The sequence below is a fragment of the Nicotiana sylvestris genome, chromosome 6, assembly GCF_000393655.2.
Source record: "Nicotiana sylvestris chromosome 6, ASM39365v2, whole genome shotgun sequence".
In the NCBI taxonomy this organism is placed as follows: Eukaryota; Viridiplantae; Streptophyta; class Magnoliopsida; order Solanales; family Solanaceae; genus Nicotiana; species Nicotiana sylvestris.
The window spans coordinates 56,483,571-56,506,338 of NC_091062.1; the positions used below are offsets into that span (position 1 = coordinate 56,483,571).

General features: G+C 39.3%; 2 protein-coding genes across 2 annotated transcripts; both read left to right on the forward strand.

Moving 5' to 3' along the window:
* The first annotated feature begins 10,358 nt into the window (after positions 1-10,358).
* Positions 10,359-11,407, forward strand: LOC138870649 (uncharacterized). Its single transcript, XM_070148474.1, has 2 exons — positions 10,359-10,897; positions 10,996-11,407. The coding sequence occupies exons 1-2, from the start codon at positions 10,359-10,361 to the stop codon at positions 11,405-11,407; spliced, it is 951 nt and encodes a 316-aa protein (XP_070004575.1).
* A 1,868-nt stretch (positions 11,408-13,275) lies between these two features.
* LOC138870650 (uncharacterized) lies at positions 13,276-13,701 on the forward strand. The gene has a single exon (XM_070148475.1). It carries the CDS (start codon positions 13,276-13,278, stop codon positions 13,699-13,701), a length of 426 nt encoding a protein of 141 aa, XP_070004576.1.
* The last annotated feature ends 9,067 nt before the right edge of the window (positions 13,702-22,768 follow it).

Consider the following 22,768-nt stretch of genomic DNA (forward strand, 5'->3'; position numbering starts at 1 on the left):
CATCTGCTGTCAGCGGAGCAGGACGACAAACGATAAGAGGATACGTCTGGAGGTAAGAGTTATTTTCGTAGAGGTCATCTTGGTAGGCCATTTCACTCGACGCTTCAGACTCCTCACGGTGCTCTAGTTAGCCATGGTTCTCATGGTACTCATTCGAGGTAGGCATCCTACAATGTGCCTTCTTATGGTGGTTATTCTGGTTGTCAGAGACTAACTCGGTCTCAGCATCCATGCCAATAAAGACATTGCTTTGAGTGTGGACATTTGAGGTATCTTAGGAGAGATTTACCTAGTCTTCGAGGTGGTATGTCTCATCAAGGTACCCAGGCTATGATTGTAATCCCAATTTCCATGCCAACTGCCCAGCTAGCTAGGGGTAGAGGCCAACCAGCTAGAGGTGAAGGTCAACCAGCTAGAGGTCGTCTTAGAGGAGGATAGACTAGTGAAGGACATGCACCTTATTATTCTTTCCCTGGTTGGCCTGAGGTAGAGGCATCTGATACAGTCATTGTATTTTTTGTGTATGTCATAGAGATTCTATGTTATTATTTGATCTGAGTTCTACTTATTTATATATGTTATCTTACTTGTATCATATTTAGGTATGTCTTGTGATTCCTTAGATATTTCTGTTTATGTGTCTATACGGAGATTCTATTATAGTGGATCGAGTTTATCGGTCTTATATTGTTAATATTAATCTATATGATGTGATGGTGAATCTATTGTTGTTAGACATGGTGAATTTTGAGGTCATTCCTTCATGGATTGGTAATCTATTTATCATGCTATCTTGGATTGTCACGCCAAAACTGTGACTTAATCTATATCAAAGTTTCCTAGATTAGAGTTAAGAGGATCACTTTGTCATTGTATAGGTAAGGTAATTTCACTCGTAAAGGCTCAATGTATGGTTAAGAAGGGATATCTAACATATTTGACTTTTATTCGGGATTCTAGTGCGGAGATTCATCCTATGAATTCGGTACCAACTGTGAGAGAGTTCTCGAAGGTGTTCCCTATAGATTTCCGTGTATGCCACTCGAAGGGATAGTTATTTTGGCATTCGCTTGGTTCCAGGCCCTCATCCCTTATCTATTTTATCATACCGCATGACTCCAACCGAGTTGAAAGAGTTGAATGAGAAGTTTCAAGATTTGCTTCGAAAGGGTTCAGTAGACCTATCATTTCTCCTTGGGGTACACTAGTATTATTGTGAAAAGACAAATTGCGCTATGTAACAAAGTGGCTGGTCATTTGGACTATTAAAACCCTGTTTCCATATTTGATGTTTCTCGTAGTTTCTTTTAATGTTTTGTGACTTGCGGGGATGGTTGGTTTGGTTTCGAGAAGGTTTGTGAGTTAATTAGAACACTTAGTTCTATTTTTGGAAACTTAAGTTGTAAGAGTTGACCAAGATTTTAATTTTGAGTAAATAACCTTGGATTAGTATTTTGATAGTTTCTATATGTTATTATGGTGATTTTGTACTTGGGAATATGTTCGAAATTAGTTTTGTATGTTCCTAAAAGATTTTAACTCTATTTGTCGAAAGGTGGCAATTTGAAGAATTGGAGAGTTCGTAAGTTTGATTGGTAGTTGATTTTGGGTTAATGAGATTTGATTGTGGTTTTGAGACCTTGTATAGGTCCTAAGCGTTGAATTGAACTTGCGTGCAAATTTGGGATGTAATCGGGAATATCTAAGTATGATTCGGATGCATTCGACGAAGTTGAGAAGTTAAGAGATGGATTTGATCTTCGATTATTGATTTTTGTTGTTGTTTTTTATTTTTCGATCCTTGAGACAAGTTTGTATGAAGTGTATTGATCTATTGGAATGATTATATGGGATTCGGGGGGGGGGGGAGATTGAATGAGGTTCGAGGTGGTTTCAGACCATTTTCATTGAGTTTGCTGCAACTTATTGTTGGTGAGGTTGTAGTGCTACGCAATCACGGAGTAGAGTCTCACGCTCATAGAGAAGGATTTCTTGGCTGACTTGGATTTGTGCATTGCATTCATGGATTGGTGGTCGCAATTGCGTAGTGCTGTGGAGTTGGGCATCGCATTCGCGTGAGGGAGTCCTCATTCGCAAAGGAGAGGAGTCTGGCTGGGAAATTTGGCCTTTGCATTTTGCAAAGGGGTAGCTTGGGTTTCGTGTAAGAGGGTGGTCTTCTGCTCTTCATGTTGGTGAGTGTACTTTCGCGTTCGCAGAGAGGGGATTGCAGGTGCAGGAATTTTATGCTTCACAAACATAGAGCTGAGGTCGCGTTCACAAAGGGTATCACTGGGCAGTATATTTAAGTTGTAATTTTGAAATTTTGCCATGTCTCTCATATTTTGAATCCTACACTTCAAGAGAGGCGATTTTGCAAGAGGATTTTGACCCAAGGCAAGATGGTAACTGATTTTTACTCATTTGTGATTATATTTCAAGAATCTACATAGATTTTAGCCCCTGAATCAAGGATTTGAAGAGTAAAAATTGAGATTTTTGGTATGAATATAAGAGAGAGAATTTGGGGGTTTTGAACATGGAATTGTAATCTGATTTGAAATATACTCATATATATTGAATTGTAGGGTTATGGATGATCTATATCTATGATCAATTTTGGATGGTCTGTGCCTAAGGCTGGATGTTGACTTTTTATTGACTTTTACTTTGAGTTAAAGATTGAATATTTTGATATGAAATTAATTCCTACGATTGTATTGGATCATTTAAGTAATATTTGATTAGATTCAAGACGTTTGGAGGTGGATTTGAAAGAAAAAGCAGTTTTAGAAGTTTAAAGGTGTTCTAGATTAGAAGTAAGTCTCTTGTCTATCTTTATAAGAGACAATTCTCCCATAGGTGATTCTATTGCTTGATTTAGGTGCCAGTATATGCGAGGTGATCAACGTATATGCATATCTAGCTTATGACCATAGCGGGATAGAGTTAGGCTTATAATATGCCTTATTTGGACCATGTAAATTATTAGTCCATGTTTCATTGATTCTATGACTACATGATAGAGTTTATCCATGATTAGAAACTATGTTTAGGGTTATGGCTTGTTAATTTGATCATAGTCATATTCTTGTTTCATTTGATATATGATTTAGTGGCTATTGGATTATTTTGCTCATGTTTGATATCATGATTGTACTTAAGAACATTGAATAAACATATTAAATTGACATGAAAAGTTGAACGACCTGATTAGTAATAACCATCTCTTATTCGCGTAATTTATTCACATTTTATTATTATGTCTTGGTGCGTCTTTATCATATCATCTCATATGAATATGCATGTGTTGGAGAGTTGGATATAGAGGAGAGTTGAGGATCTGGTACTAAGGACATTGAGAGCAAATATTGATTATTGACTAGTAAACTTGTCGTGCTTCGCGCGATTGTAAAAGATTTCAGTATATTTATAAAATGATAGATTCTAATATTCAAATAATTAAAATAATAAAATACATTATATACACTTAATTGTTTATCTTCTCATTCTTTTACACAAGCTCCGATTTCATAACGATCAGAGGAAAGATAAAGGAATTAATTATATCTGTTTATTTCTTTGCATGAAGTGTTTGTAGTTAGTTGTATGACGCGGATGCAATAGAAATAAAAGAGACAAACTTTCAGATATTTGTTTAATTTTGATGTAAAATAACAAATTAAAGTGAATAAGTATCTCTTGTACTTTCGTTTTCTTTAGGTTTCTAAAGGAAAATGACCCCTATCGTAGCTCCCCTTCATTTATTTATTTCTTGCTCCTTGTTCTTAAATTATTTTTGCTTCTTCCTTTTCTTCCCTTTTTATCTCGTTATTCTAACTCCTACTTATTTATAATTATTATTCACCAAAATTTGAAGCCACATTTCTAAACTACTCTCATATAAGAAAAATCATGTTCAGCCTAACATTGACTACATTTATTCATACAATGCATCTAAGGAAATATGATTAACATTCCACATATCCGACAAGAAAAAAGAAAAGAAAGAAAACAGAGGCAAACATAATGATTCCATCTTCTTCTCTAAACTATGTATCGCTAATGATAATTCAACATGCACCTATTTTTTTTACATCACATCTTTTAACAGAAAGATATCTAAAGGCATGGCACCAAAACAAAAAAAAATGATTTTAAGAAATATCACCATTATTCAACCCTAGAAAAGGAGTCCATCTATATGCATCTCCATATTTAACCATATAATTCAAGCATAAACTCTGCATATTATTTACAAAAAAAATAATTTTTGTGGTCAAAGTTCATATTAAAATTAATCTGATTTCTAATAACCAAGTTTACCTCACTTTTTCAAAAATAAGAGAGAAAAAAATAATTAAAATTCTATATTCAATAAACAAAGAAAAAAAATCTTATTGATGATTGCTGTTTTCTACCAAGAATTGAGAACAAGAATCTTCAATCAAGTAGAGATATTAAAGTAAAAGACTGATTGCATATATTCGTGAGTTTTTTTTATGATCGTACAAAATAAAGTAAGGGAACTTATATAAGGATACAATATGTAATGGTTTTTCCTCAGTTAATTCTACCGGTTACTAACATTAACTATATTAATTACCCATTACTAAAATTACCCGTAATATTATGTTAATAATAAGCGATCGCATAATCAGGGATAATGTTGATTCCCTTTCCAAATTCGTACCTGTTCATGAATCTTCCTCTTTTATAGTCTTCATGCATCCCATGCGTATTTCTTCTTTTCCAATTGTCAGATATAATACCTTCTGTCATTAATCCCGTGGATATTTTAACCGTGCCTCATCACTCTTCTTTATTAACCTAATTCAAATGCCACTTGTTACCATATCGTTAATCCACGTGGCATGTTCATTTTTCCACCAATACAGGTAGTCCCCCCACTTTCTGAATATTCTCAACTAAATATTCGGGAAGAGGTAAGTTTATTTATGGGGGGAATATCTTGTCGCCTCTTCCCAACATCATTTTGTTTTCTGTAGAAACGAACAGACCTACGTCCTTATCATTTAATGCTCGGGGATACGTATCCTATTATGATTAGTTCTGCAGTTTATGGCAACTTTTTAGGGTTTTTTGCAGCTGTGTCAGTTTGAAGTGACAGTTTCATAATGGTGGTTCATAATGACAGTTCTTCCTTATAAATACCACATTACATACCCCAAAAACTTCTTCGATTTTCTTTCATTCACATCTAAAATCCTTCTGTAATTTCTTCTCTACTTTCGTGCTTTTACCATTAAAAATGGCTTCCCGTTCTTCAAATCCTTCTTCATTATCTGAACCCCGTAAGACAATCATCGTTGATGAACTCCCCTCCTTTTTCTGCTCAAGTCAGGAGTAGAAGATGTGGTAGACTCCGCAACTTAGGTTCTATATCAAGTCGTAGCACTACACCTTACCAAAAGAATACCTCAAAGTCTTCTTCTTGAGCAAGAACTTCATCAACCCATGCATCAAGGCATCTCCCCTTGGATGTGTCACATTGGTAAATCCATCACCAAGGGAAATAAAAATAGGCTAAGAGTCGATCCATGGTGCAGCCCTATCACAATAGAGAAATGCTCCGAGTCACCTCCCATAGTCCTCACCCTAATCACCATCATACATATCCTTAATCACCCTAGTGTATGCTACCAGAACGCCTCCACAAAACCTCACTCAGAACTTTATCATACGCTTTTCAAGGTCAATGAACACAATATGCAATTTCTTCTTCCTTTTTCTATACTGCTCCACTAATCTCCTCGCTAGATGAATCGAAAATGCTAAATTCTGAGCTACCTAATGACTTTCTTCTTCCAAACATGCCTTAACCATATTCGATCGCATTTGGGAGTATTGGCTATACCCTAATTCTGAGCTTCATGTTACTCTAAGTGTCATTTCAGGTCCAAGGCATCCCAATTGGATGGACTGGGATGTCACTTTCTCTTTCCGAGTCTGTAAAATCAGAATTTCGATCAAATCACACATCGCAATATACTAGGCCGTTAATTCCAGGTCCGATAACTTCGTCTCATCTAGTACAATCTTCTCAACTAACCAGTCATACCAGATGCAACATGGAATCTCATACGACAGAGTCCATACACCATATAATCAATAACCTGAGCATGACAAATAAAAGTAATAAGAGGACAAAATAAGAGAATTATCAAGTAAGTTTTATAGATAAAGCAAACAAAACATAACCTTACAAACCATTTCAGTAAAGGAAAAGCATCATATATGAATTAAGCAAAAGGATTCATATCCCAACATAATACTGTTGCAGCGTGAAACATGACCACATACTATTGTTGCAGTGTGCAACCCAATCCAATATAATATCATTGCAGCATGCATCTCGAGCCAATCATATCAATCCACATGTGAATACCCATGGAAAAATCGTTCACATACTCACCAAACACATGTGTAGTATCATCAAGCATGTAAAGTGCATAAATATAATTATGGGAGACAAATAACATAATACAATACAGAAAAGGTAAGCACGACAAAGGTGCAATAAGCAAATCAGCATTTCAAAAGTTATCTCGCTCATATATCGCCACAAGGCCTATACAGGGCCACAACATGCGTGTGAATAGTCAAGTAATCTCACAATCCATCATAGTATAAGAGAATAACACATGAAACAAACCAAGACATGAATGACATTAAATCCATCAATGACACATCTGTAGTAAATGATGCACACTATAAGCAAATCCAACCCCGCATGACATACACATTTAAATAGGGCTACTGGTAGGCTATTGATAAGTAGAGATTTTGACTACTTATTTGCACGATTTTACTTTCCTTTTAGCTCAAATTTTATAAAGGTATTCCCGAAAACTGATGAAATATGCTTTCTTGCAGGAATGTTGGAATATGAGACAGAGAGATTAAAATTAACTCAAGAAGGAGTAAATTTTTGACAAGGAATAAAACAAAGCAAAAAGAGCAAAAATGCGGACCGCACAATATTGTGTGCGGCTGCAGACTATGAAGACTCCTCTATCAGATTTACTATGCAAAGTGCGAACCGCACAATTATTGTGCGGCCGCAGAATATGAGGTTCAGAGAGATGGATTCTGGGTTCATGAAGAAGTGCGGAATGCACCATTATTGTGCGGCCGCAGGATTCAGAAGTGCGGATGCACTCAAAAATGTGCAGTCCGCAAAAGTCACTCAGATCAAGCTCAAAGTCAAGAGTGCGGCGACACTCAGAAATGTGTGGTTCGTAGAATCTGAAGAAGTGCGGCCGCAATCCAAAATTGTGCGGCCATAGAAGTCCATCCTATCAAGCCAACATCAAAGTGCGGATCGCACACAAGTGCTGGATAATTTTAGCTATGTATAAGTAGTCTTTTTTGTCAAAATTAGTTCAAGTTTGAACATCAGAAAATAGATAGCCGTTTTTCCTTTACTACTTTGGGTAACTTTGTAGTAGTTTATCATTTTAACATTGTATTTTCTTCCCTTTATCATCTATTATGAATTTAATCTTATTTTCTTCTTTAGTTTCTTCAATTTTCTCTATGAGTAGTTAAATTTCTAGCTAGGGTGTGACCCAACCCTAGTGTGGGTACCTAATGGGTGTTTGAATTAGGGCTTATTTGTGATTGAGTTAGTGATATTTAGCCTAGTTCTTGCTTAAATTTAAGAACTAATGGTTGCAAACATTGATTCATGCCTAATTGACTTAGTCTCTATTTGAGAAAGAGAGACTAAGTCTACAAAAACTTGGCTAACAAGGAATTGGGGTGAACTCAAGAAATTGATAGCCCAAATTAAAGGGTTGAATCTAGAGAGAGTAAGACCCGACTTGATTATTTATCACTTGTTTTGTCCAATGCCCATTTGGACTTGAGAAAGCCAAATTGGGCAAAACTACTCTAACTACCGAGAGGTATTGAGTGGGTAATTGAGTGTGATTGCTATATTACGAACCCGACCAATTAAACTTACCCTAGAGCCTACAATCAGTTACGTAACCACCTAGGTGGAAGTCAAGACCCTAGATCTTTTATAATCTTGAAAAACAACAACACCAAAAATATCGTTCTCTAGCTCTTCATTTGCAAACATTAGCATAAAATTAGAAGTAGACAAAAGCAACCAAACATGTGGAAGTGCATTTTAGGCACATCATACACTTAATCTAGATATATACATAATCCAATATAAGTTCTCTGTGGAATCGACGCCGACTCACATTGGGTAATTATAATTGCATCGACCGCTTCACAATCCCAATCAATGGTGTGAATTTGGGCGACATCAATTTTTGGCGCCATTGCCGGGGAGCTAAAAACGGATTTAGCTATATATTTGGTTTTATGTGTGATTTGTCTTCTTTTCCTTCCGAGTTACTAATCTTTTCGTGAAACAATTGTAGGTGATACAATGGCACTCAACAACAATGATCCTCTTGGAAACGTGCCATTGGGGGATGACGGGGATGATGGCCAAGTTGATGCGGTTCCACTTGAACCTCAAGCAAATTGACGAGGCCGGCCGCCTCAAGACAACATTCTAGTTCCACTCCCACCTCCTCCAAGAGCAGCGACACGCCGGATGTTTCCGAATGAGGGATACGCAAGTACCACAATCCCTCCCTGCATTAGGGCGGGAAAATTTCAAATCACAAATATCAGTGTTACACTGTTGGAATAATTGGGATTCTTTACCGGGGCTCTGAGTCAAAATGTATACAAGCATTTGAAAGGATTTGTTGACATGTGTTGGGGGAGTAAACAAACAAACTTCTCCGAAGATGCTTTGCGGTTGAGACTTTTCCCTTTCTCTCTACGGGGGAAGGCCTTGGATTGGTTGGAGAGATCGCCAAATCATTCTATCCATACATGGGATGAATTGGCTGAAAAATTAATTTCCAAGTTCTTTTCGCCCGGGCATATGACAACTCTTAGGGAAGAGATTCTAGCTTCAAACAAGAACCCAATGAGCCTTTGCACGAGATATGGAAAGGTATTGTACTATGGTGAAAGAGTACCCAAAAAATGACATGACGGAAGCTATGATTCAACAAACTTTTTATAGGGGGGTCAATACTACCAATCAATGCATGGTCAACCGACTTGCTGGTGGAAATTTCATAACAACACAATATGCGAAAGCTTGTGAGATTCTTGATGAAATGGTGGATACTTCATCGGCATGGCAAAGTAGAGCAAACGTTCCTCAAGGTGATCCAAATGTGATTCATTTGCGTAAAGAATTACATGATCATGGGCAAGCAATTGCCAAATTGACCACCACAATGAATCAACTAGCCAAAGCTCAACTTCAATAAGTGCAAGGTCCCAAGCAAGTAAACACAATGGAAAGAGTTAGTATGATGGTGAACAAGAGAAGGAAAAAGGGTCCTCAAGTGCAAAACCGGGTTGAAAATTATGAGCAAGATGATAGTGGATTTGATCAAGATGGAAAATACAATGAACAAGATGAGGAAATACAATATGTGAACAACTTCCACGGGCAAAGAAACAACAATCAAGGCCAGAATCAACAATAATAGCGACCACAAGGAAATTGGAATTCAAGCAATCAAGGTGGTTGGAACAATCAAAATAACCAAGGCAATTGGAACAATCAAGGCAATTAAGGAAATTGGAATGGTCAAAATAACCAAGGCAATTGGGGTGGAAATAATCAAGGCTATTAGGGAAGTAACAACCAAGGAAGATGGAACAACAACAACAACCGGGTGTCGTATTTTCAAAGGCCTCCGATGTTTCAACAACCGAGCAATCCACCTCTATATCCTTCTCAAGATCCTAGTTCTTCCAATAATGAGATGGGCCGAATAGAGAACATGTTCAAACAAATGATGGAGAAGAAGGCCGACTCCGATGCTCAATTAGCCTCTCACAACACTTCGATTCGCAATTTGGAAGTTCAATTGGGCCAAATCTCACAAGCTTTGAACACTCGTCCAAAGAGGGCACTACCAAGTGATACAGCGATGAACCCTAAGGGTGGGAACAATACGGGACATTCCATGGCCATGACTACAAGGAGTGGAAAAGGTGGGGAAGCAACCACCTCAAGTCAAAAGAAAATTGTGGATGAGGAACAATTGGTACAAGAAGATGAGATGCCAAGCAATGAAGTGCAAGCAAATGATGAGGTGAGAATTGATATTGATGACAATGTGGAGGAAGCTCAAGAAGAAGTGAACCCATCTAGGGAGCATATTGTTGACATACCGGAATTAGTATTGCCAAAGGCTAAGGCACCAATGCCAAGGCCTCCTCCTCCATATCTTTAAAGGATTGCCAAGAAAAATGGTGAGAACCAATTTAAAAAGTTCATCGACATGATGAAGAGTTTGTCTATTAATGTACCGTTGGTTGAGGCCTTGGAACAAATGCCAGGTTATGCAAAGTTCATAAAGTACTTGGTGACCAAGAAGAGGTTGATGAATTGTGAGACTATAAAGATGACACATCAAGTGAGTATAATTGTGCACTCAATGGCTCCTAAATTAGAAGATCCGGGTGCTTTCACAATCCCATGTACAATTGGAAGTGCCGACTTTTCCAAAGCTTTATGTGATGTTGGGGCGAGTATCAACTTGATTCCCTATTCGGTGTTCAAAACTTTGGGGATCGAGAAACCAAGACCCACATCCAGGACGTTGCAAATGGCGGACCGTACAATGAAGATACATTTGGGTATTATTGATAATGTGTTGGTTCATGTTGACAAGTTCATCCTCCCGGCGGATTTTGTGATTCTTGATTGTGAAGTAGACTATGAGGTGTTTATTATTTTGGGTAGACCTTTCCTTTCCACGGGGAAGGTCTTGTTGATGTGGAAGCCGGTGAGCTCACTTTCTAGGTGGGAGGTGAAAAGGTGATCTTCCTTGTGTGCAAATCTATAAGGCAACCGAATAGCAATGAAGTTTGTTCGTTCGTGGATTTAGTGACTGATGTGATTATTGATGATGCTAGTGCCACAATGAATGTTGAGGATAATTTGGAAGTCATTTCGCTCAATCTTAATAATGATGAGGAGAAAGAAGGCTATGTGGAATGTGTGAATACATTGCAAAGAATGGGGTCGTACACTTATGAACCCTGCAAGTTATCCTTGGATATTGAAAACCGGAAGACTCCTCTAACAAAGCCCTCAATCGAGGAGCCTCCCACTTTTGAGTTAAAGCCATTGCCTCCGCATCTCAGGTATGAATTCCTTGACCCTTCTTTGACTTTACCAATTATTCTTTACTCTTGTTCGACTAACATGCAGGTAGAGTCCACATTTGGAGGTGCTACAAAGGAGGAAGATACCAATTGGATGTACATTGGAGGATATCTAGGGCATAAGCCCCGCCTTTTGCATGCACAATATTATTTTGGATGAGGGTGCCAAATCCTCTGTTGAATATCAAAGGAGGCTAAATGAAGCAATGCAAGAGGTGGTCAAAAAGGAGATTATAAAGTGGTTGGCTGCCGGGGTTGTTTACCCCATTTCCTATAGTTCATGGACTTCTCTGATGCAATGTCTCCCAAAGAAAGGGGACATGACTATGGTTACCAATGACAAGAAAGAGTTGATTCCTACAAGAATGGTGACCGAATGGAGAGTGTGTATGGACTATCGCAAGCTCAACAAAGTCACAAGAAAAGATCATTTTCCACTTCTCTTCCTTGCTCAAATGATTGATAGGTTGGCCGACCGTGCTTTCTATTGTTTCCTCGATGGGTATTCCGGCTACAATCAAATTCTTATTGTCCCAGAGGATCAAGAAAAGACTACTTTCACATGTCCATATGGTACTTTCGCATTCTCGCGGATGCCATTTGGGTTATACATTGCATCAATAACTTTTCAACGGTGTATGATGGCTATTTTCACCGACATGGTGGAGGATATTCTTGAGGTCTTAATGGATGACTTTTCTATGGTTGGGAATTCTTTTGATGATTGCTTGAACAATTTGGATAAGGTCTTGGCAAGATATGAAGAGATGAACTTGGTATTGAATTGGGAGAAATGTCACTTCATGGTCGAGGAAGGCATTGTCCTTAGCCACAAAATTTTAAAGAATGGTATTGAGGTGGAGAAGAGAAAATAGAGGTGATTTATAAACTTCCGCCCCTACATCCATGAAGGGATTGAGAAGTTTCTTGGGTCATGGGGGGTTCTATCGCCGATTCATCAAGGATTTTTCCAAAGTGGTGAAACCCTTGTGTAAACTTTTGGAGAAGGATGCCAAATTCGATTTCAATGAGGATTGTATGAATGCATTTGCATTGCTAAAGTTCAAATTGACAACTACTCCCATTATCACCGCACCGGATTGGAGCTTGCCTTTTGAGCTCATGTGTAACGCAAGTGATGTGGTGGTTGGAGCGATTTTGGGGCAATTAATCAGCAAAATCTTCCATCCAGTCTACTATTCTAATAAGACCATGAATGATGCCTAAGTCAGTTACACTGTGACTGAAAAAGAATTACTTACTATTGTCTTTGCTATGAAGAAGTTCCACCCGTACTTGATTGGTACATAGATGATTGTCCACACTGACCATGCGGCGCTTTGATACTTAATGAGAAAGAAAGATTCAAAGGAGAGTTTAATGCGTGGGTGCTTCTATTGTAAGAGTTTGATCTATAGATCCAAGACTGCAAGGGTAGTGAAAATCAAGTGGTGGAAGAGAGTCCACATGATGGCCTAGAGATCAATGATTCCTTCCTCGACGAGCAACTTCTAGCTATTTCAATGACCATGATGCCATGGGTTGCTGATTTAGCAAATTATCTTGTGAGTGGCATTGTACCGAATGAGTACTCTTCAAACCAAAGGAAGAAGCTCAAACGGGATTGCCTTGACTATTAGTGGGATAAACCGTATCTTTTTTGGATATATACTGATGGTGTGATCCGACGATGTGTGCCGGAGGAAGAACAAGTGGAAATTCTTGAGGCTTGTAAATCTTCACCGTATGGTGGTCACCATGGTGGAGCTAGAACGGCAACAAAAGTATTGAGTTGTGGATTCTATTGGCCTACTCTCTATAAGGACGCTAGTGATCTCTTCAAGCGTTGTGATGAATGTCAAAGGGCCGGTGGGATTTATAAGAAGAATGAGATGCCCGTCACCATCATCTTGGAAATTGACATCTTTGATATGTGGGGGCATTGATTTCATGGGACCGTTCGTGAGCTCTTCTAGTAACACTTATATTTTGGTATCTGTGGACTATGTGTTAAAATGGATTGAAGCCATGGCTTTACCCAACAACGAAGCTAGAAGTGAGGTGGAATTTTTGAAGAAGAACATCTTTACAAGATTTGGTACTCCAATGGCTATCATAAGTGATGGGGGTTCGCATTTTTTCAATAAGGCTTTTGATACCTTACTCACCAAGTATGGTGTAACTCACAAAGTTTCGACCCCCTATCACCCTCACGCAAGCGGACAAGTGAAAGTCTCCAAGCGGGAGATCAAGAGTATTTTATCAAAGACAATGAATTCCAGCCGGACAAAATGGTTAAGAAAACTTGATGATGCTTTATGGGCTTACAGGACGGTTTACAAAACACCGATTGGGATGTCTCCATATCGATTGGTGTTTGGGAAGGCTTGTCATCTTTCAGTGGAACTTGAGCATAAGGCTATGTGGGCATTGGGGAAGCTTAATCTTGAATAGGATGTCGCCGCCAACTTAAGGGTGACACAATTGAATGAGCTAGATAAATTCCGGTACCATGCCTACACAAGCTCGTCACTATACAAGGAGAAGATGAAGTACCTCCATGACAAGTACATCCGGATCAAGGAGTTTAAAGAAGGTGATCTTGTGTTATTGTTCAATTCTCGGTTACGTATGTTTCCGGAAAAGTTGAAGTCAAAATGGAGTGGCACGTTTGAAGTTGTTGGTGTGACATAATTCGGTGCATTGGACTTGAAGATAAGAATGATGAAGTGTATAGAGTCAATGGGCACCGGGTGAAGCACTATCTTGGAAAAGTTGATAATGGCCATGTCGTGGCGGTTCTTCATTTCAAATGATTGGTAATCTGCGTCGTACCGCGACATTAAATCAGACGCTTCTTGGGAGGAAACTTATGTATCTTCTTCGTTTTTCCTTTTCTTTTTCATTAGATAGGTTTTATTTTGTGCTAACTAGTTGTGAAGTGTATGCAGGAATGGGTGTGCATTGTAGGGACTGTGTCATAAAAAATTGGCTAAGTGTTGAAAAAGTGCAGACACAATTCTGATTGCAACAACAGAAATAACTCTACGGCCGCACAATTCTGTGTGCGTTCGCATAACTGGAGGACAAAAATTGCAAGATCTTTGAAGTTGATATGTCAAAATTCATAGCCAATCTGCGGCCGCACACAATATTGTGTGGTCAGCACAAATTCTGCGGTCGCACTCACTTTTGTGCGGACCACAGAGCTTCAGCAAACTTCCAAGTAAAGAGTGCGGACCGCACAATTTTTTTAGCAAAGTTCTAGGTAAAAAGTGCAGACCACACCCAAAATTGTGCGGTTGCACTTAGATTAAGTTTGGGGAGACTTGGTCAACCTATAAATAGAACCTCAGTGCACTATTCACAACTTTACACAATCTGAGTTCCTGAGACCTAAGCAAACGTAGTGCACATCAAATTGGTTCACACTTCACACTCATTTCATCAGTCTAAATTCTTCCTTGCATCCTTCATCGCTGGTATGTTCAATTCATGTTTAGATTTTTCAATTTTTCATAATTTTTGTTCTTTAGTATTATCATTAATTTTAAGCCTAAACTGTAAAATGTCATTTATGTGTGCTTTAAATCATGTGGGTGATATCGTATTTGTTCCTTGGGGACTGGGTAGATATTAATCATGTTTAATTGAAAATACCATGTTTCAATTGTGTAAATATTGCAAAACATAAAGTCAGTGGTGCGTGATTCCAAATTGTACCGCCGCACACAAAATTGTGCCGTCCGTAGATCTTAGAATTACGGCAAATGTGTTGCATGAAAAGTGCGGACCGCACTCAAAATTGTGCAGTTCATAGAAAATTATGTGGTACACAGAAAAGTGTGTGTGACCGCACTGTTGAAATATTAGAGAACCAGTAGTCTGAACCTGGGATTGTGCGGCCGCACTCATTTTTGTGCGGTTCGAACTGTCTCTCATGTAGTCTGTTTTCCTGTAACTGTAATGCCAATGTTTCCACTATTTTGAACTCCAACTGACTTATGCACCTTGTATTGCAGACAATTCGATCACGAGGTCGAGCACTTCTAAAGGGAGGGGTGAACACTCCCGAGGCCGAGGCAGGGGAAACCTCCCACTCTCAGTCCAAAGAGCAATAAACAAGAAGGCAACTGCCAACATAGTCCCTGAACCCTCAGAATCCAGTGGGTATCTCCCATCTAGGGAAGCTTCAGAGGAAAACTCTGTGCAAGCACAACCCGAGGCCCAATATCAACCCAAACAAGTTCCAGGTAGACTACAATTGAGAGACGAATCCTCCTCCGCTACTAGTTCTTCTAAGGGTTCGGAAGAGGGTAGCCAAGATTCTGAGCTCTCTTCCTCACATTCCCCTGCAACACCTGTTCCCGTTGATGATGATGATGATGCTCCTGATGATGGTAGAGGGGGTGACACTAGAGTGGGAGGCCAAGAGAGGTCGAAGAAGAAGGAGATATGGGAAGATCGATTTGTGAGTTTGACAGCCTTCACTAGGTTCAGAGAATGGTGGCCCTAGAGATCGCTCACACTTGAGTGACAATTCTTATTGAAGGACTTGGATAAATACAATCCTAATGTCCTTAGGCAGTTCAGGGAGCGCAAGGGGTGGATGTGGTTCACCCAGAGTGTCATGGATGCAAATGAGCACTTGGTACGTGAATTCTATTCCATTGTGGCACACATCAAGAAAGGTACCAAAGTACGTAATTTGAAAGTCATATTTGATCAATGCACTTCGAACACCTACATGGGATTTGAGGAGGTAGAGGCAGTTCAGTAGGTGGAGAAGCTTGCAATGGGTGATGCAGCTCACCCTTGGGTAGCAGAGGTCTTAGCAGCTCCAGGATCACCACCATCGTGGATCACAGCAGGAGTTTCCCATTGCACAGAACACCCTCAATTTTGAAGCAAAAGGGTGGCAAACCTCTGTGTGCAGCCGGATAGACCCGAGCAAAAATGAGAACAATCTTCCACTTCCCCGAGCAATTTTGATGGCTCTATAAGGGCTAGGTACCCAATCAATATAGGTGCCATCATGTCGGCCAACATGTCTGTGGTTGTCCGAAAGGGTGAAAGCTCCTATCCATATCCAAACACCCTCACTGAATACTTTAAGGATGACAAGGTGGAGCCGAGGAGATTTGATACATAGGTGCGGGTCAAAAATCCCTTCTCATGGTACTTTCTGCAAGGACTGGGGAACCCAAAATTCAAGGTTAAAGCAAATACCACCGGTGGCCAGTGTGATGAGCCAACGGTAGTGGTTACAGATTCTACTACTAAGCTTTCTAGAGCTGCCATGCCTCCACAGTAGCCGATCCTTCCACCGAGATAGCTGACATTCCAACACCTCCATCTTCTAGACCATCTACATCAGTACCAGTGCTTGCCTCTTCCACATATCAACTCACTGCACTACGAGTCTTGCAGATATTAGCGAGTCTCAACAACTAGATGCATACAACTACTTCAAAGCTGTCTGATATATCCAATGTTGTTGCAGTATAGTCTTTTGCCCCAGTAGCATCACAAGATCCTCAGTCAGTGGAGCAAACATTGTCAAAGATCCTGGAAAATCAGAAGACCATTATGGATACATTGATGGGGCATGGGAAAGTCATTGAGGAGTTAGGCAAACAGGTGAAGAAAATGCAAAAATCTCAGGCTTCGAAGAAGTTAGTGGATAGATTAAGAAAATAAGTCTTCAAGATAACATATGCTGGAGATATACCACTTGATTTGCTAATGGAGTCAGCACCTGCAGAGCCAACAACACCATCAGTGCCAGAGCCATAAGAGGCAGTAGTTGGCCAGTCTGAGGAGCCAGACCTTGCTGCCTACACTGCCGAGGAGATGTTGCAGATGTTCTCAAACCCTGTTATTCCCCGATTGGAGGATGACGAGATCCAGTTGGAAGATCCTGAGGATGTTGATGACCCCATGCACACTGAGACCACATAGGGAGCTCTCTTAACTCTCCACCCTTCCTTATTCTGATTGTTATTAAGCATTAAGGATAATGCTTGTTCTTATTCAGGGGGTGATCTATTTGGTTTGATTTGATATGACATTGGGTTGTAATACTTTTAATATTCCTTTTCTTTTATCTTAATTTTCTCTTTCATTATATATCTATTCTTCCCTCTCTTTTGATGTACATATTTTGTTCCCCTCGGTTTATATATTCGTTTGTCTTACATTAAGTTGTTTATTTATTAACTTCTTTAGCTTTTTCTTAGTAGTATAACTTCTTATTTACTTTAATAGCTTCTTTTTTATGTTTAAGTGAGTAATAAGCCTTTGGTTTTCTTAATGCCATGATTCTTTCCAAATGTGGGTTTAGTGTGAATTGGGTGACTCTTCCCAATGATGGATGGCGTGACAATCTTCTTAAGAGATTGGGTCTGTTTTTGATGTTTAGGTAAAAAAGTAGTATTAATGAATAAAAAGGGTCAAGCATGCTTTGCTTGGTACCAACGCATTTAACTACAGCCTTCTGGTTAAAAACAAGTTCATGGCAAAGAATAACTTTAATTAGTGACCTTTAGACTCTTGTGTTGACTTGAGCAATCATCGAGTGGTTTAGTTGAACAATTAGCTATTTTCAATCTTGAATATGGTTGTTGTGGGCCCTCGAATCTATCTTCTTTAACAATTCAATTGTGTGAGAAGTGAGATTTTTGTTGCAAGTCTGAGTACCCGTGCGAATGGTCTAGAACTTGCCCCGAATGTGCTTCTAGACAAAATTCTAAACTTTGCTTGGCTTGAGAAGTGATTGTAGGCTCTCCTTGACCCGTTTGAATTTTTCATGTCCCACCAATGTTGTTATCCCTAGTCAACCCATTTGAGCCTAAGACCTTTCACATTTGATAACCATGTTACAAGCCCTCACCCGTTTTGTAATGACCCTCTCTTGGCACCCTAGCTTTCCTTATCACTCTTGAGAAATAATTTTCTAAAACGTAAGTTTGGGGGAGAGACGTGGAGATTGAAAGTGGAAAAAGGCACAAAAAGAAAAGAAATAAAGAAAAGGATAGGCAAAGAAAAATAAAAAATGAATAAAAGAAAAATACAAAAAGAAAGTGAACAAAGTGAAGAGTTGAAGGTATTCAAAGAAAAGCAATGATGCAAAGCATAGAAAAAACAAAGAAGGATAAAATGACCGTCATGACCGAGAAAGAGTGATATTAAATCTCTCTAGTTCCCCCAAGGAAAAAGAAAATGACTCAAAGAGTCGACAAAGTATGAGCCAAAAAGAGAAAATGGAGTGCTTAAGGAAAGATGAACCCATTCTATTCCAACAAATCCTACCTTAGTCCAAAAGCCTTCATTACATCCCGAAAAAGACCTACATGATTTCAAGTCGAGTGAGCGTACATTAGTGGTGATTTACATGAGGGGAAAGCATATGGTACATAGAGCCGTACTTGTGACATTCTTTTAAGAGAGATAAGCGAACTTTTCACAAGTCCTTGAATCTGAGTGCTACATTCTTAAGTGAGATATGCTAACGGAGAGTAGAGGAGGAGGCGTTTGGGATCCACAGTGACCTACATGAAAGAACATGCTTCCATGATGAATAAAGTCAACTCTTGAAAAGTCAAATCATTGCCTTGTTGATAATTCATAAGTGTTGGTCCTAATTGATGTTTGTTTGATTCATCTTAGGCTAGCTGAAATAGATCTTTTCTTGTGGAGGTGGGAATTACCTTATTTGCTTGAGGACAAGCAAAAGCTTATGTTTGGGGAAGTTAATAAGTACTAATTTTGACTACTTATTTGCACTCTTTTACTTTCGTTTTAGCTCAAAATTGCTTAAAGGTATTCCCAAAAACTGATGAAATATGCCTTCTTGCAGGAGTGTTGGAATATGAGACAAAGAGATGAAAATCAACTCAAGAAGAAGTAAATTTTTGACAAGGACTTAAATAAAGCAAAAAAATCAAAATGTGGACCGCACAATATTGTGTGCGGCCGCAGTCTATGAAGACTCCTCTGTCAGATTTTCTATGCAAAGTGCGAACTGCACAATTATTGTGCGGCCGTAGTCTATGAGGTTCAGAGAGATGGATTTTGGGTTCATAAAGAAGTGCAAACCTCACCATTATTGTGCCGCCGCAGGATTCAAAAGTGGGGCCATAATAAAAAATGTGCGGTCGGCAAAAGTCACTCAGATCAAGCTCAAAGTCAAGAGAATTGTGCGGTCCGCAATCAAAAATGTGCGGTCCGCAGAATCTGAAGGAGTGCGGCCGCAAACCAGAATTGTGCGGCCGCAAACCAGAATTGTGCGGCCGCATAAGTCCATCCTGTCAAGCTAACATCAAGTGTAGACCGCACACAGAATTGTGCGGCCGCAGAACCTCCGCAGAGGCAATTTTGTCTGATAACTTTAGCGGTGTATAAATAGTCTTTTTTGTCAAAATTAGGTCAAGTTTGAACATCAGAAAATAGATAGCCGTTTTTCCTTTACTCCTTTGGGTAACTATGTAGTAGTTTATCATTTTAGCATTGGATTTTCTTCCCTTTATCATCTTTATGAGTTTAATATTATTTTATTCTTTAGTTTCTTCAATTTTCTCTATGAGTAGCTAATTTCTAGCTAGGGTTGTGCGCTAACCCTAATGTGGGTGCCTACTGAGTGTTTGAATTAGGGCTTGTTTGTGATTGAGTTAGTGATATTTAGCCAAATATTTGCTTCAATTTAAGAATTAATGGTTGCAAACATTGATTCATACCTAATTGATTTAGTCTCTACTTGAGAAAGAGAGACTAAGTCTAGGAAAACTTGGCTAACAAGGAATTGGGGTGAACTCATTGATAGCCCCAATTAAAGGGTTGAATCTAGAGAGAATAAGACCCGACTAGAGCATTTATCACTTGTTTTGTGCAATACCCATTTGGACTTGAGAAAGCCAAATTGGGCAAAATGTAACGACCCATCGTTTTATGAGTTACCACTTCGTTTACCCATTCCTACTTCTTATTGTCTTGTTTAGCTGTATTATGTGCTATGGGGTTGGTTGGCTCGGGTTCGGAGAGGTATTGATAAGGTTTGAAACACTTAGTCTCTTTTGAGTAAGCTTAAAGTAAAAAAGTCAACCGGATGTTGACTTATGTGGAAAGGGCTCGGATGTGAGTTCCGATGGTTTAGATTGTTTTGGAATGTGATTTGGGACTTAGGAGTGTGATCAGAACGTGTTTTGGAGGTCCGTAGTAGGTTTAGGCTTGAATTGGCGAAATTGAAATTTTGGCGTTTTCCGGTTGATCGGTGAGATTTTGATATAGGGGTCGTAATGGAATACCGGGAGTTGCAGTAGGTCCGTTGTGTCATTTGGGATGTGTGTGCAAAATTTTAGGTTATTCGGATGTGGTTTGATAGATTTTTTGATCAAAAACGGAATTCGGAATATTTTTGGAACCTTAGGCTTGAATCCGATGTTATTTGGTTGATTCGATGTTGTTTGAGCTATTTTGAAGATTGGCATAAGTTTGGATAGTGGTATATGACTTGTTTGTGCTTTTGGTTGAGGTCCCGGGGGCCTCGGGGTGATTTCAAATGGTTGACGGGAGATTTTGGAGTTGAGTTTGGTAGTTGAAGTTTATTGTTGCTGTCATAACTGCACCTGTAATTGGGTGGCCGCAGGTGCGATGCCCGCAGAAGCGGAAGGCAATCCGAAAAAGCGGCCAAGATAGGGGTCAGCTGGAACCGCAGAAGCGACTATTGGAGCGCACCTGCAATAGTGCAGGTGCGGGCGTTTGGTCGCATATGCGGAAGAGGGCTTTTAAGTGAAAACCGCAGATGCGGTGCTTTGGCCACAGATGCGGTGTAGGGACCGCAGGTGCGAGAAGCCTGGGTCGGAAAGTATATATTTCATCCTTCGCGACAGCCTTTCTTCATAATTTTTAAATCGATTTTGGGCTTTTTGGGGGGATTTTGAAGAGGGAATCCAAGGGAACTTAATTGAGGTAAGATTTTTGAACATAAAACTCGTTCCTATGGTGTTATTTCATTAATTAGGCCTGAAATTTGTGGAAATTTGTGGGTAAATATTGAAGAAACTAGGGCTTGAGATTGAAGACCTTTGATTAAGGGTTTAAGGGGTCATTGTGGTTGGATTTTGATACTTTTGATATGAATGAACTTGGGGAGTGATAAGGATTCCATTGATGTAAATTTTGTCGGATTCTGAGAAGTGGGCCCGGGGGTCAGTTTGGTAAATTTCGGGATTTGTGTTGTAATTTTATTATTTTTGAGTGGACGTTGTTCCCTAAGCATGTTTTGATGATTATATACTGATTTTTGTTAGATTTGGAGCATCTGGAGGCCGATTCGAGAGGTAAGGGCATCGCGGGTGTTGGCCCAAGTTCAGGTGAAGTTTTGAAGAATGACAAATGAACTCATTCATAGACCAGGTTCATCACGTGAGGCACAATATTTATCAACCTAGACATGTGAGATACACGTGAAGAAGATAAGTCTCAGTAATCAAGCAGCAATATCTCCTGAACTGATCGAAAAGGTTATATATTGGATGAGGAGAGAAAGTATCCTTATGGGAAGAGGACACAATCACACAATCCGGATAAAGGATAGAGTTGGAGTTTGTATTGAACAAGGACTCAACTTCGATGGAAGATCAGCAATTGAGTCTCAATCAAACTCTGATTACTAACTCATTAAATAACAGTGATTGTTCTCTTTTACAGGTGTTGCACATACGCAGAAGTTAAACATGAATATGGAGCAAAATAGCAACGCATTTTGCAAGCAGTTCGTGTGCAATTCAAGTATGCAAACTTGAAGCTACTTGAACGATATAGAAGAACCAGTTCCGTTGTGTTTATTCTTATTCTAGTTCAATTGTAGTAGGTGGTTTAAAGTTGTACCTTTTCAGCTTTCATAGAAGCATTTGTAATAGGTACTTTGAGTGTTCAAGTTATAAGCTAACTTGAAGGTGTCTCAACAATTGAGGTTGTGTGCTACACAGGGATTAAAGTTAATCCTTAGGTTTACAAAGAGTTTTGTAAATGCTATTTTGGCTCAGTGATTTTAGTGGATGTTTGGGAAAATTCTACTGAGTAGTAGGTCGTGGTTTTTTCACCTTTTGAGCCAGGTGTTTTCCACGTAAAAATCTCTGTGTTCTTTATTTTCTGTACTTTTAATTCCATAACAGTAGCAGTTAGAACACCTAGAAGAACCAGGTTCTTCTAGATCGAAAAATTGGTTACCACACAAATCACCCCCCTCTTGTGTGGTATTGACATTTAGAACATCAATTGGTATTAGAGTAGGTTATCCTTGAAGAGGCTAACACCTTAGGAAAAGATCAACATGAGTGCACCACCTGGGAACTGGGAAGGGAAATCCACTTCCAGGCCTCCACTGTTCAATGGACACTACTACTCTTGGTGGAAGAACAGGATGAAGGATCACATCATAGGAGAAGACTATGAACTCTAGGACATAGTCACTGATGGTCCTTTGGCAACTACAATGAAAAATGAGGAAGGAGTGGTTGTA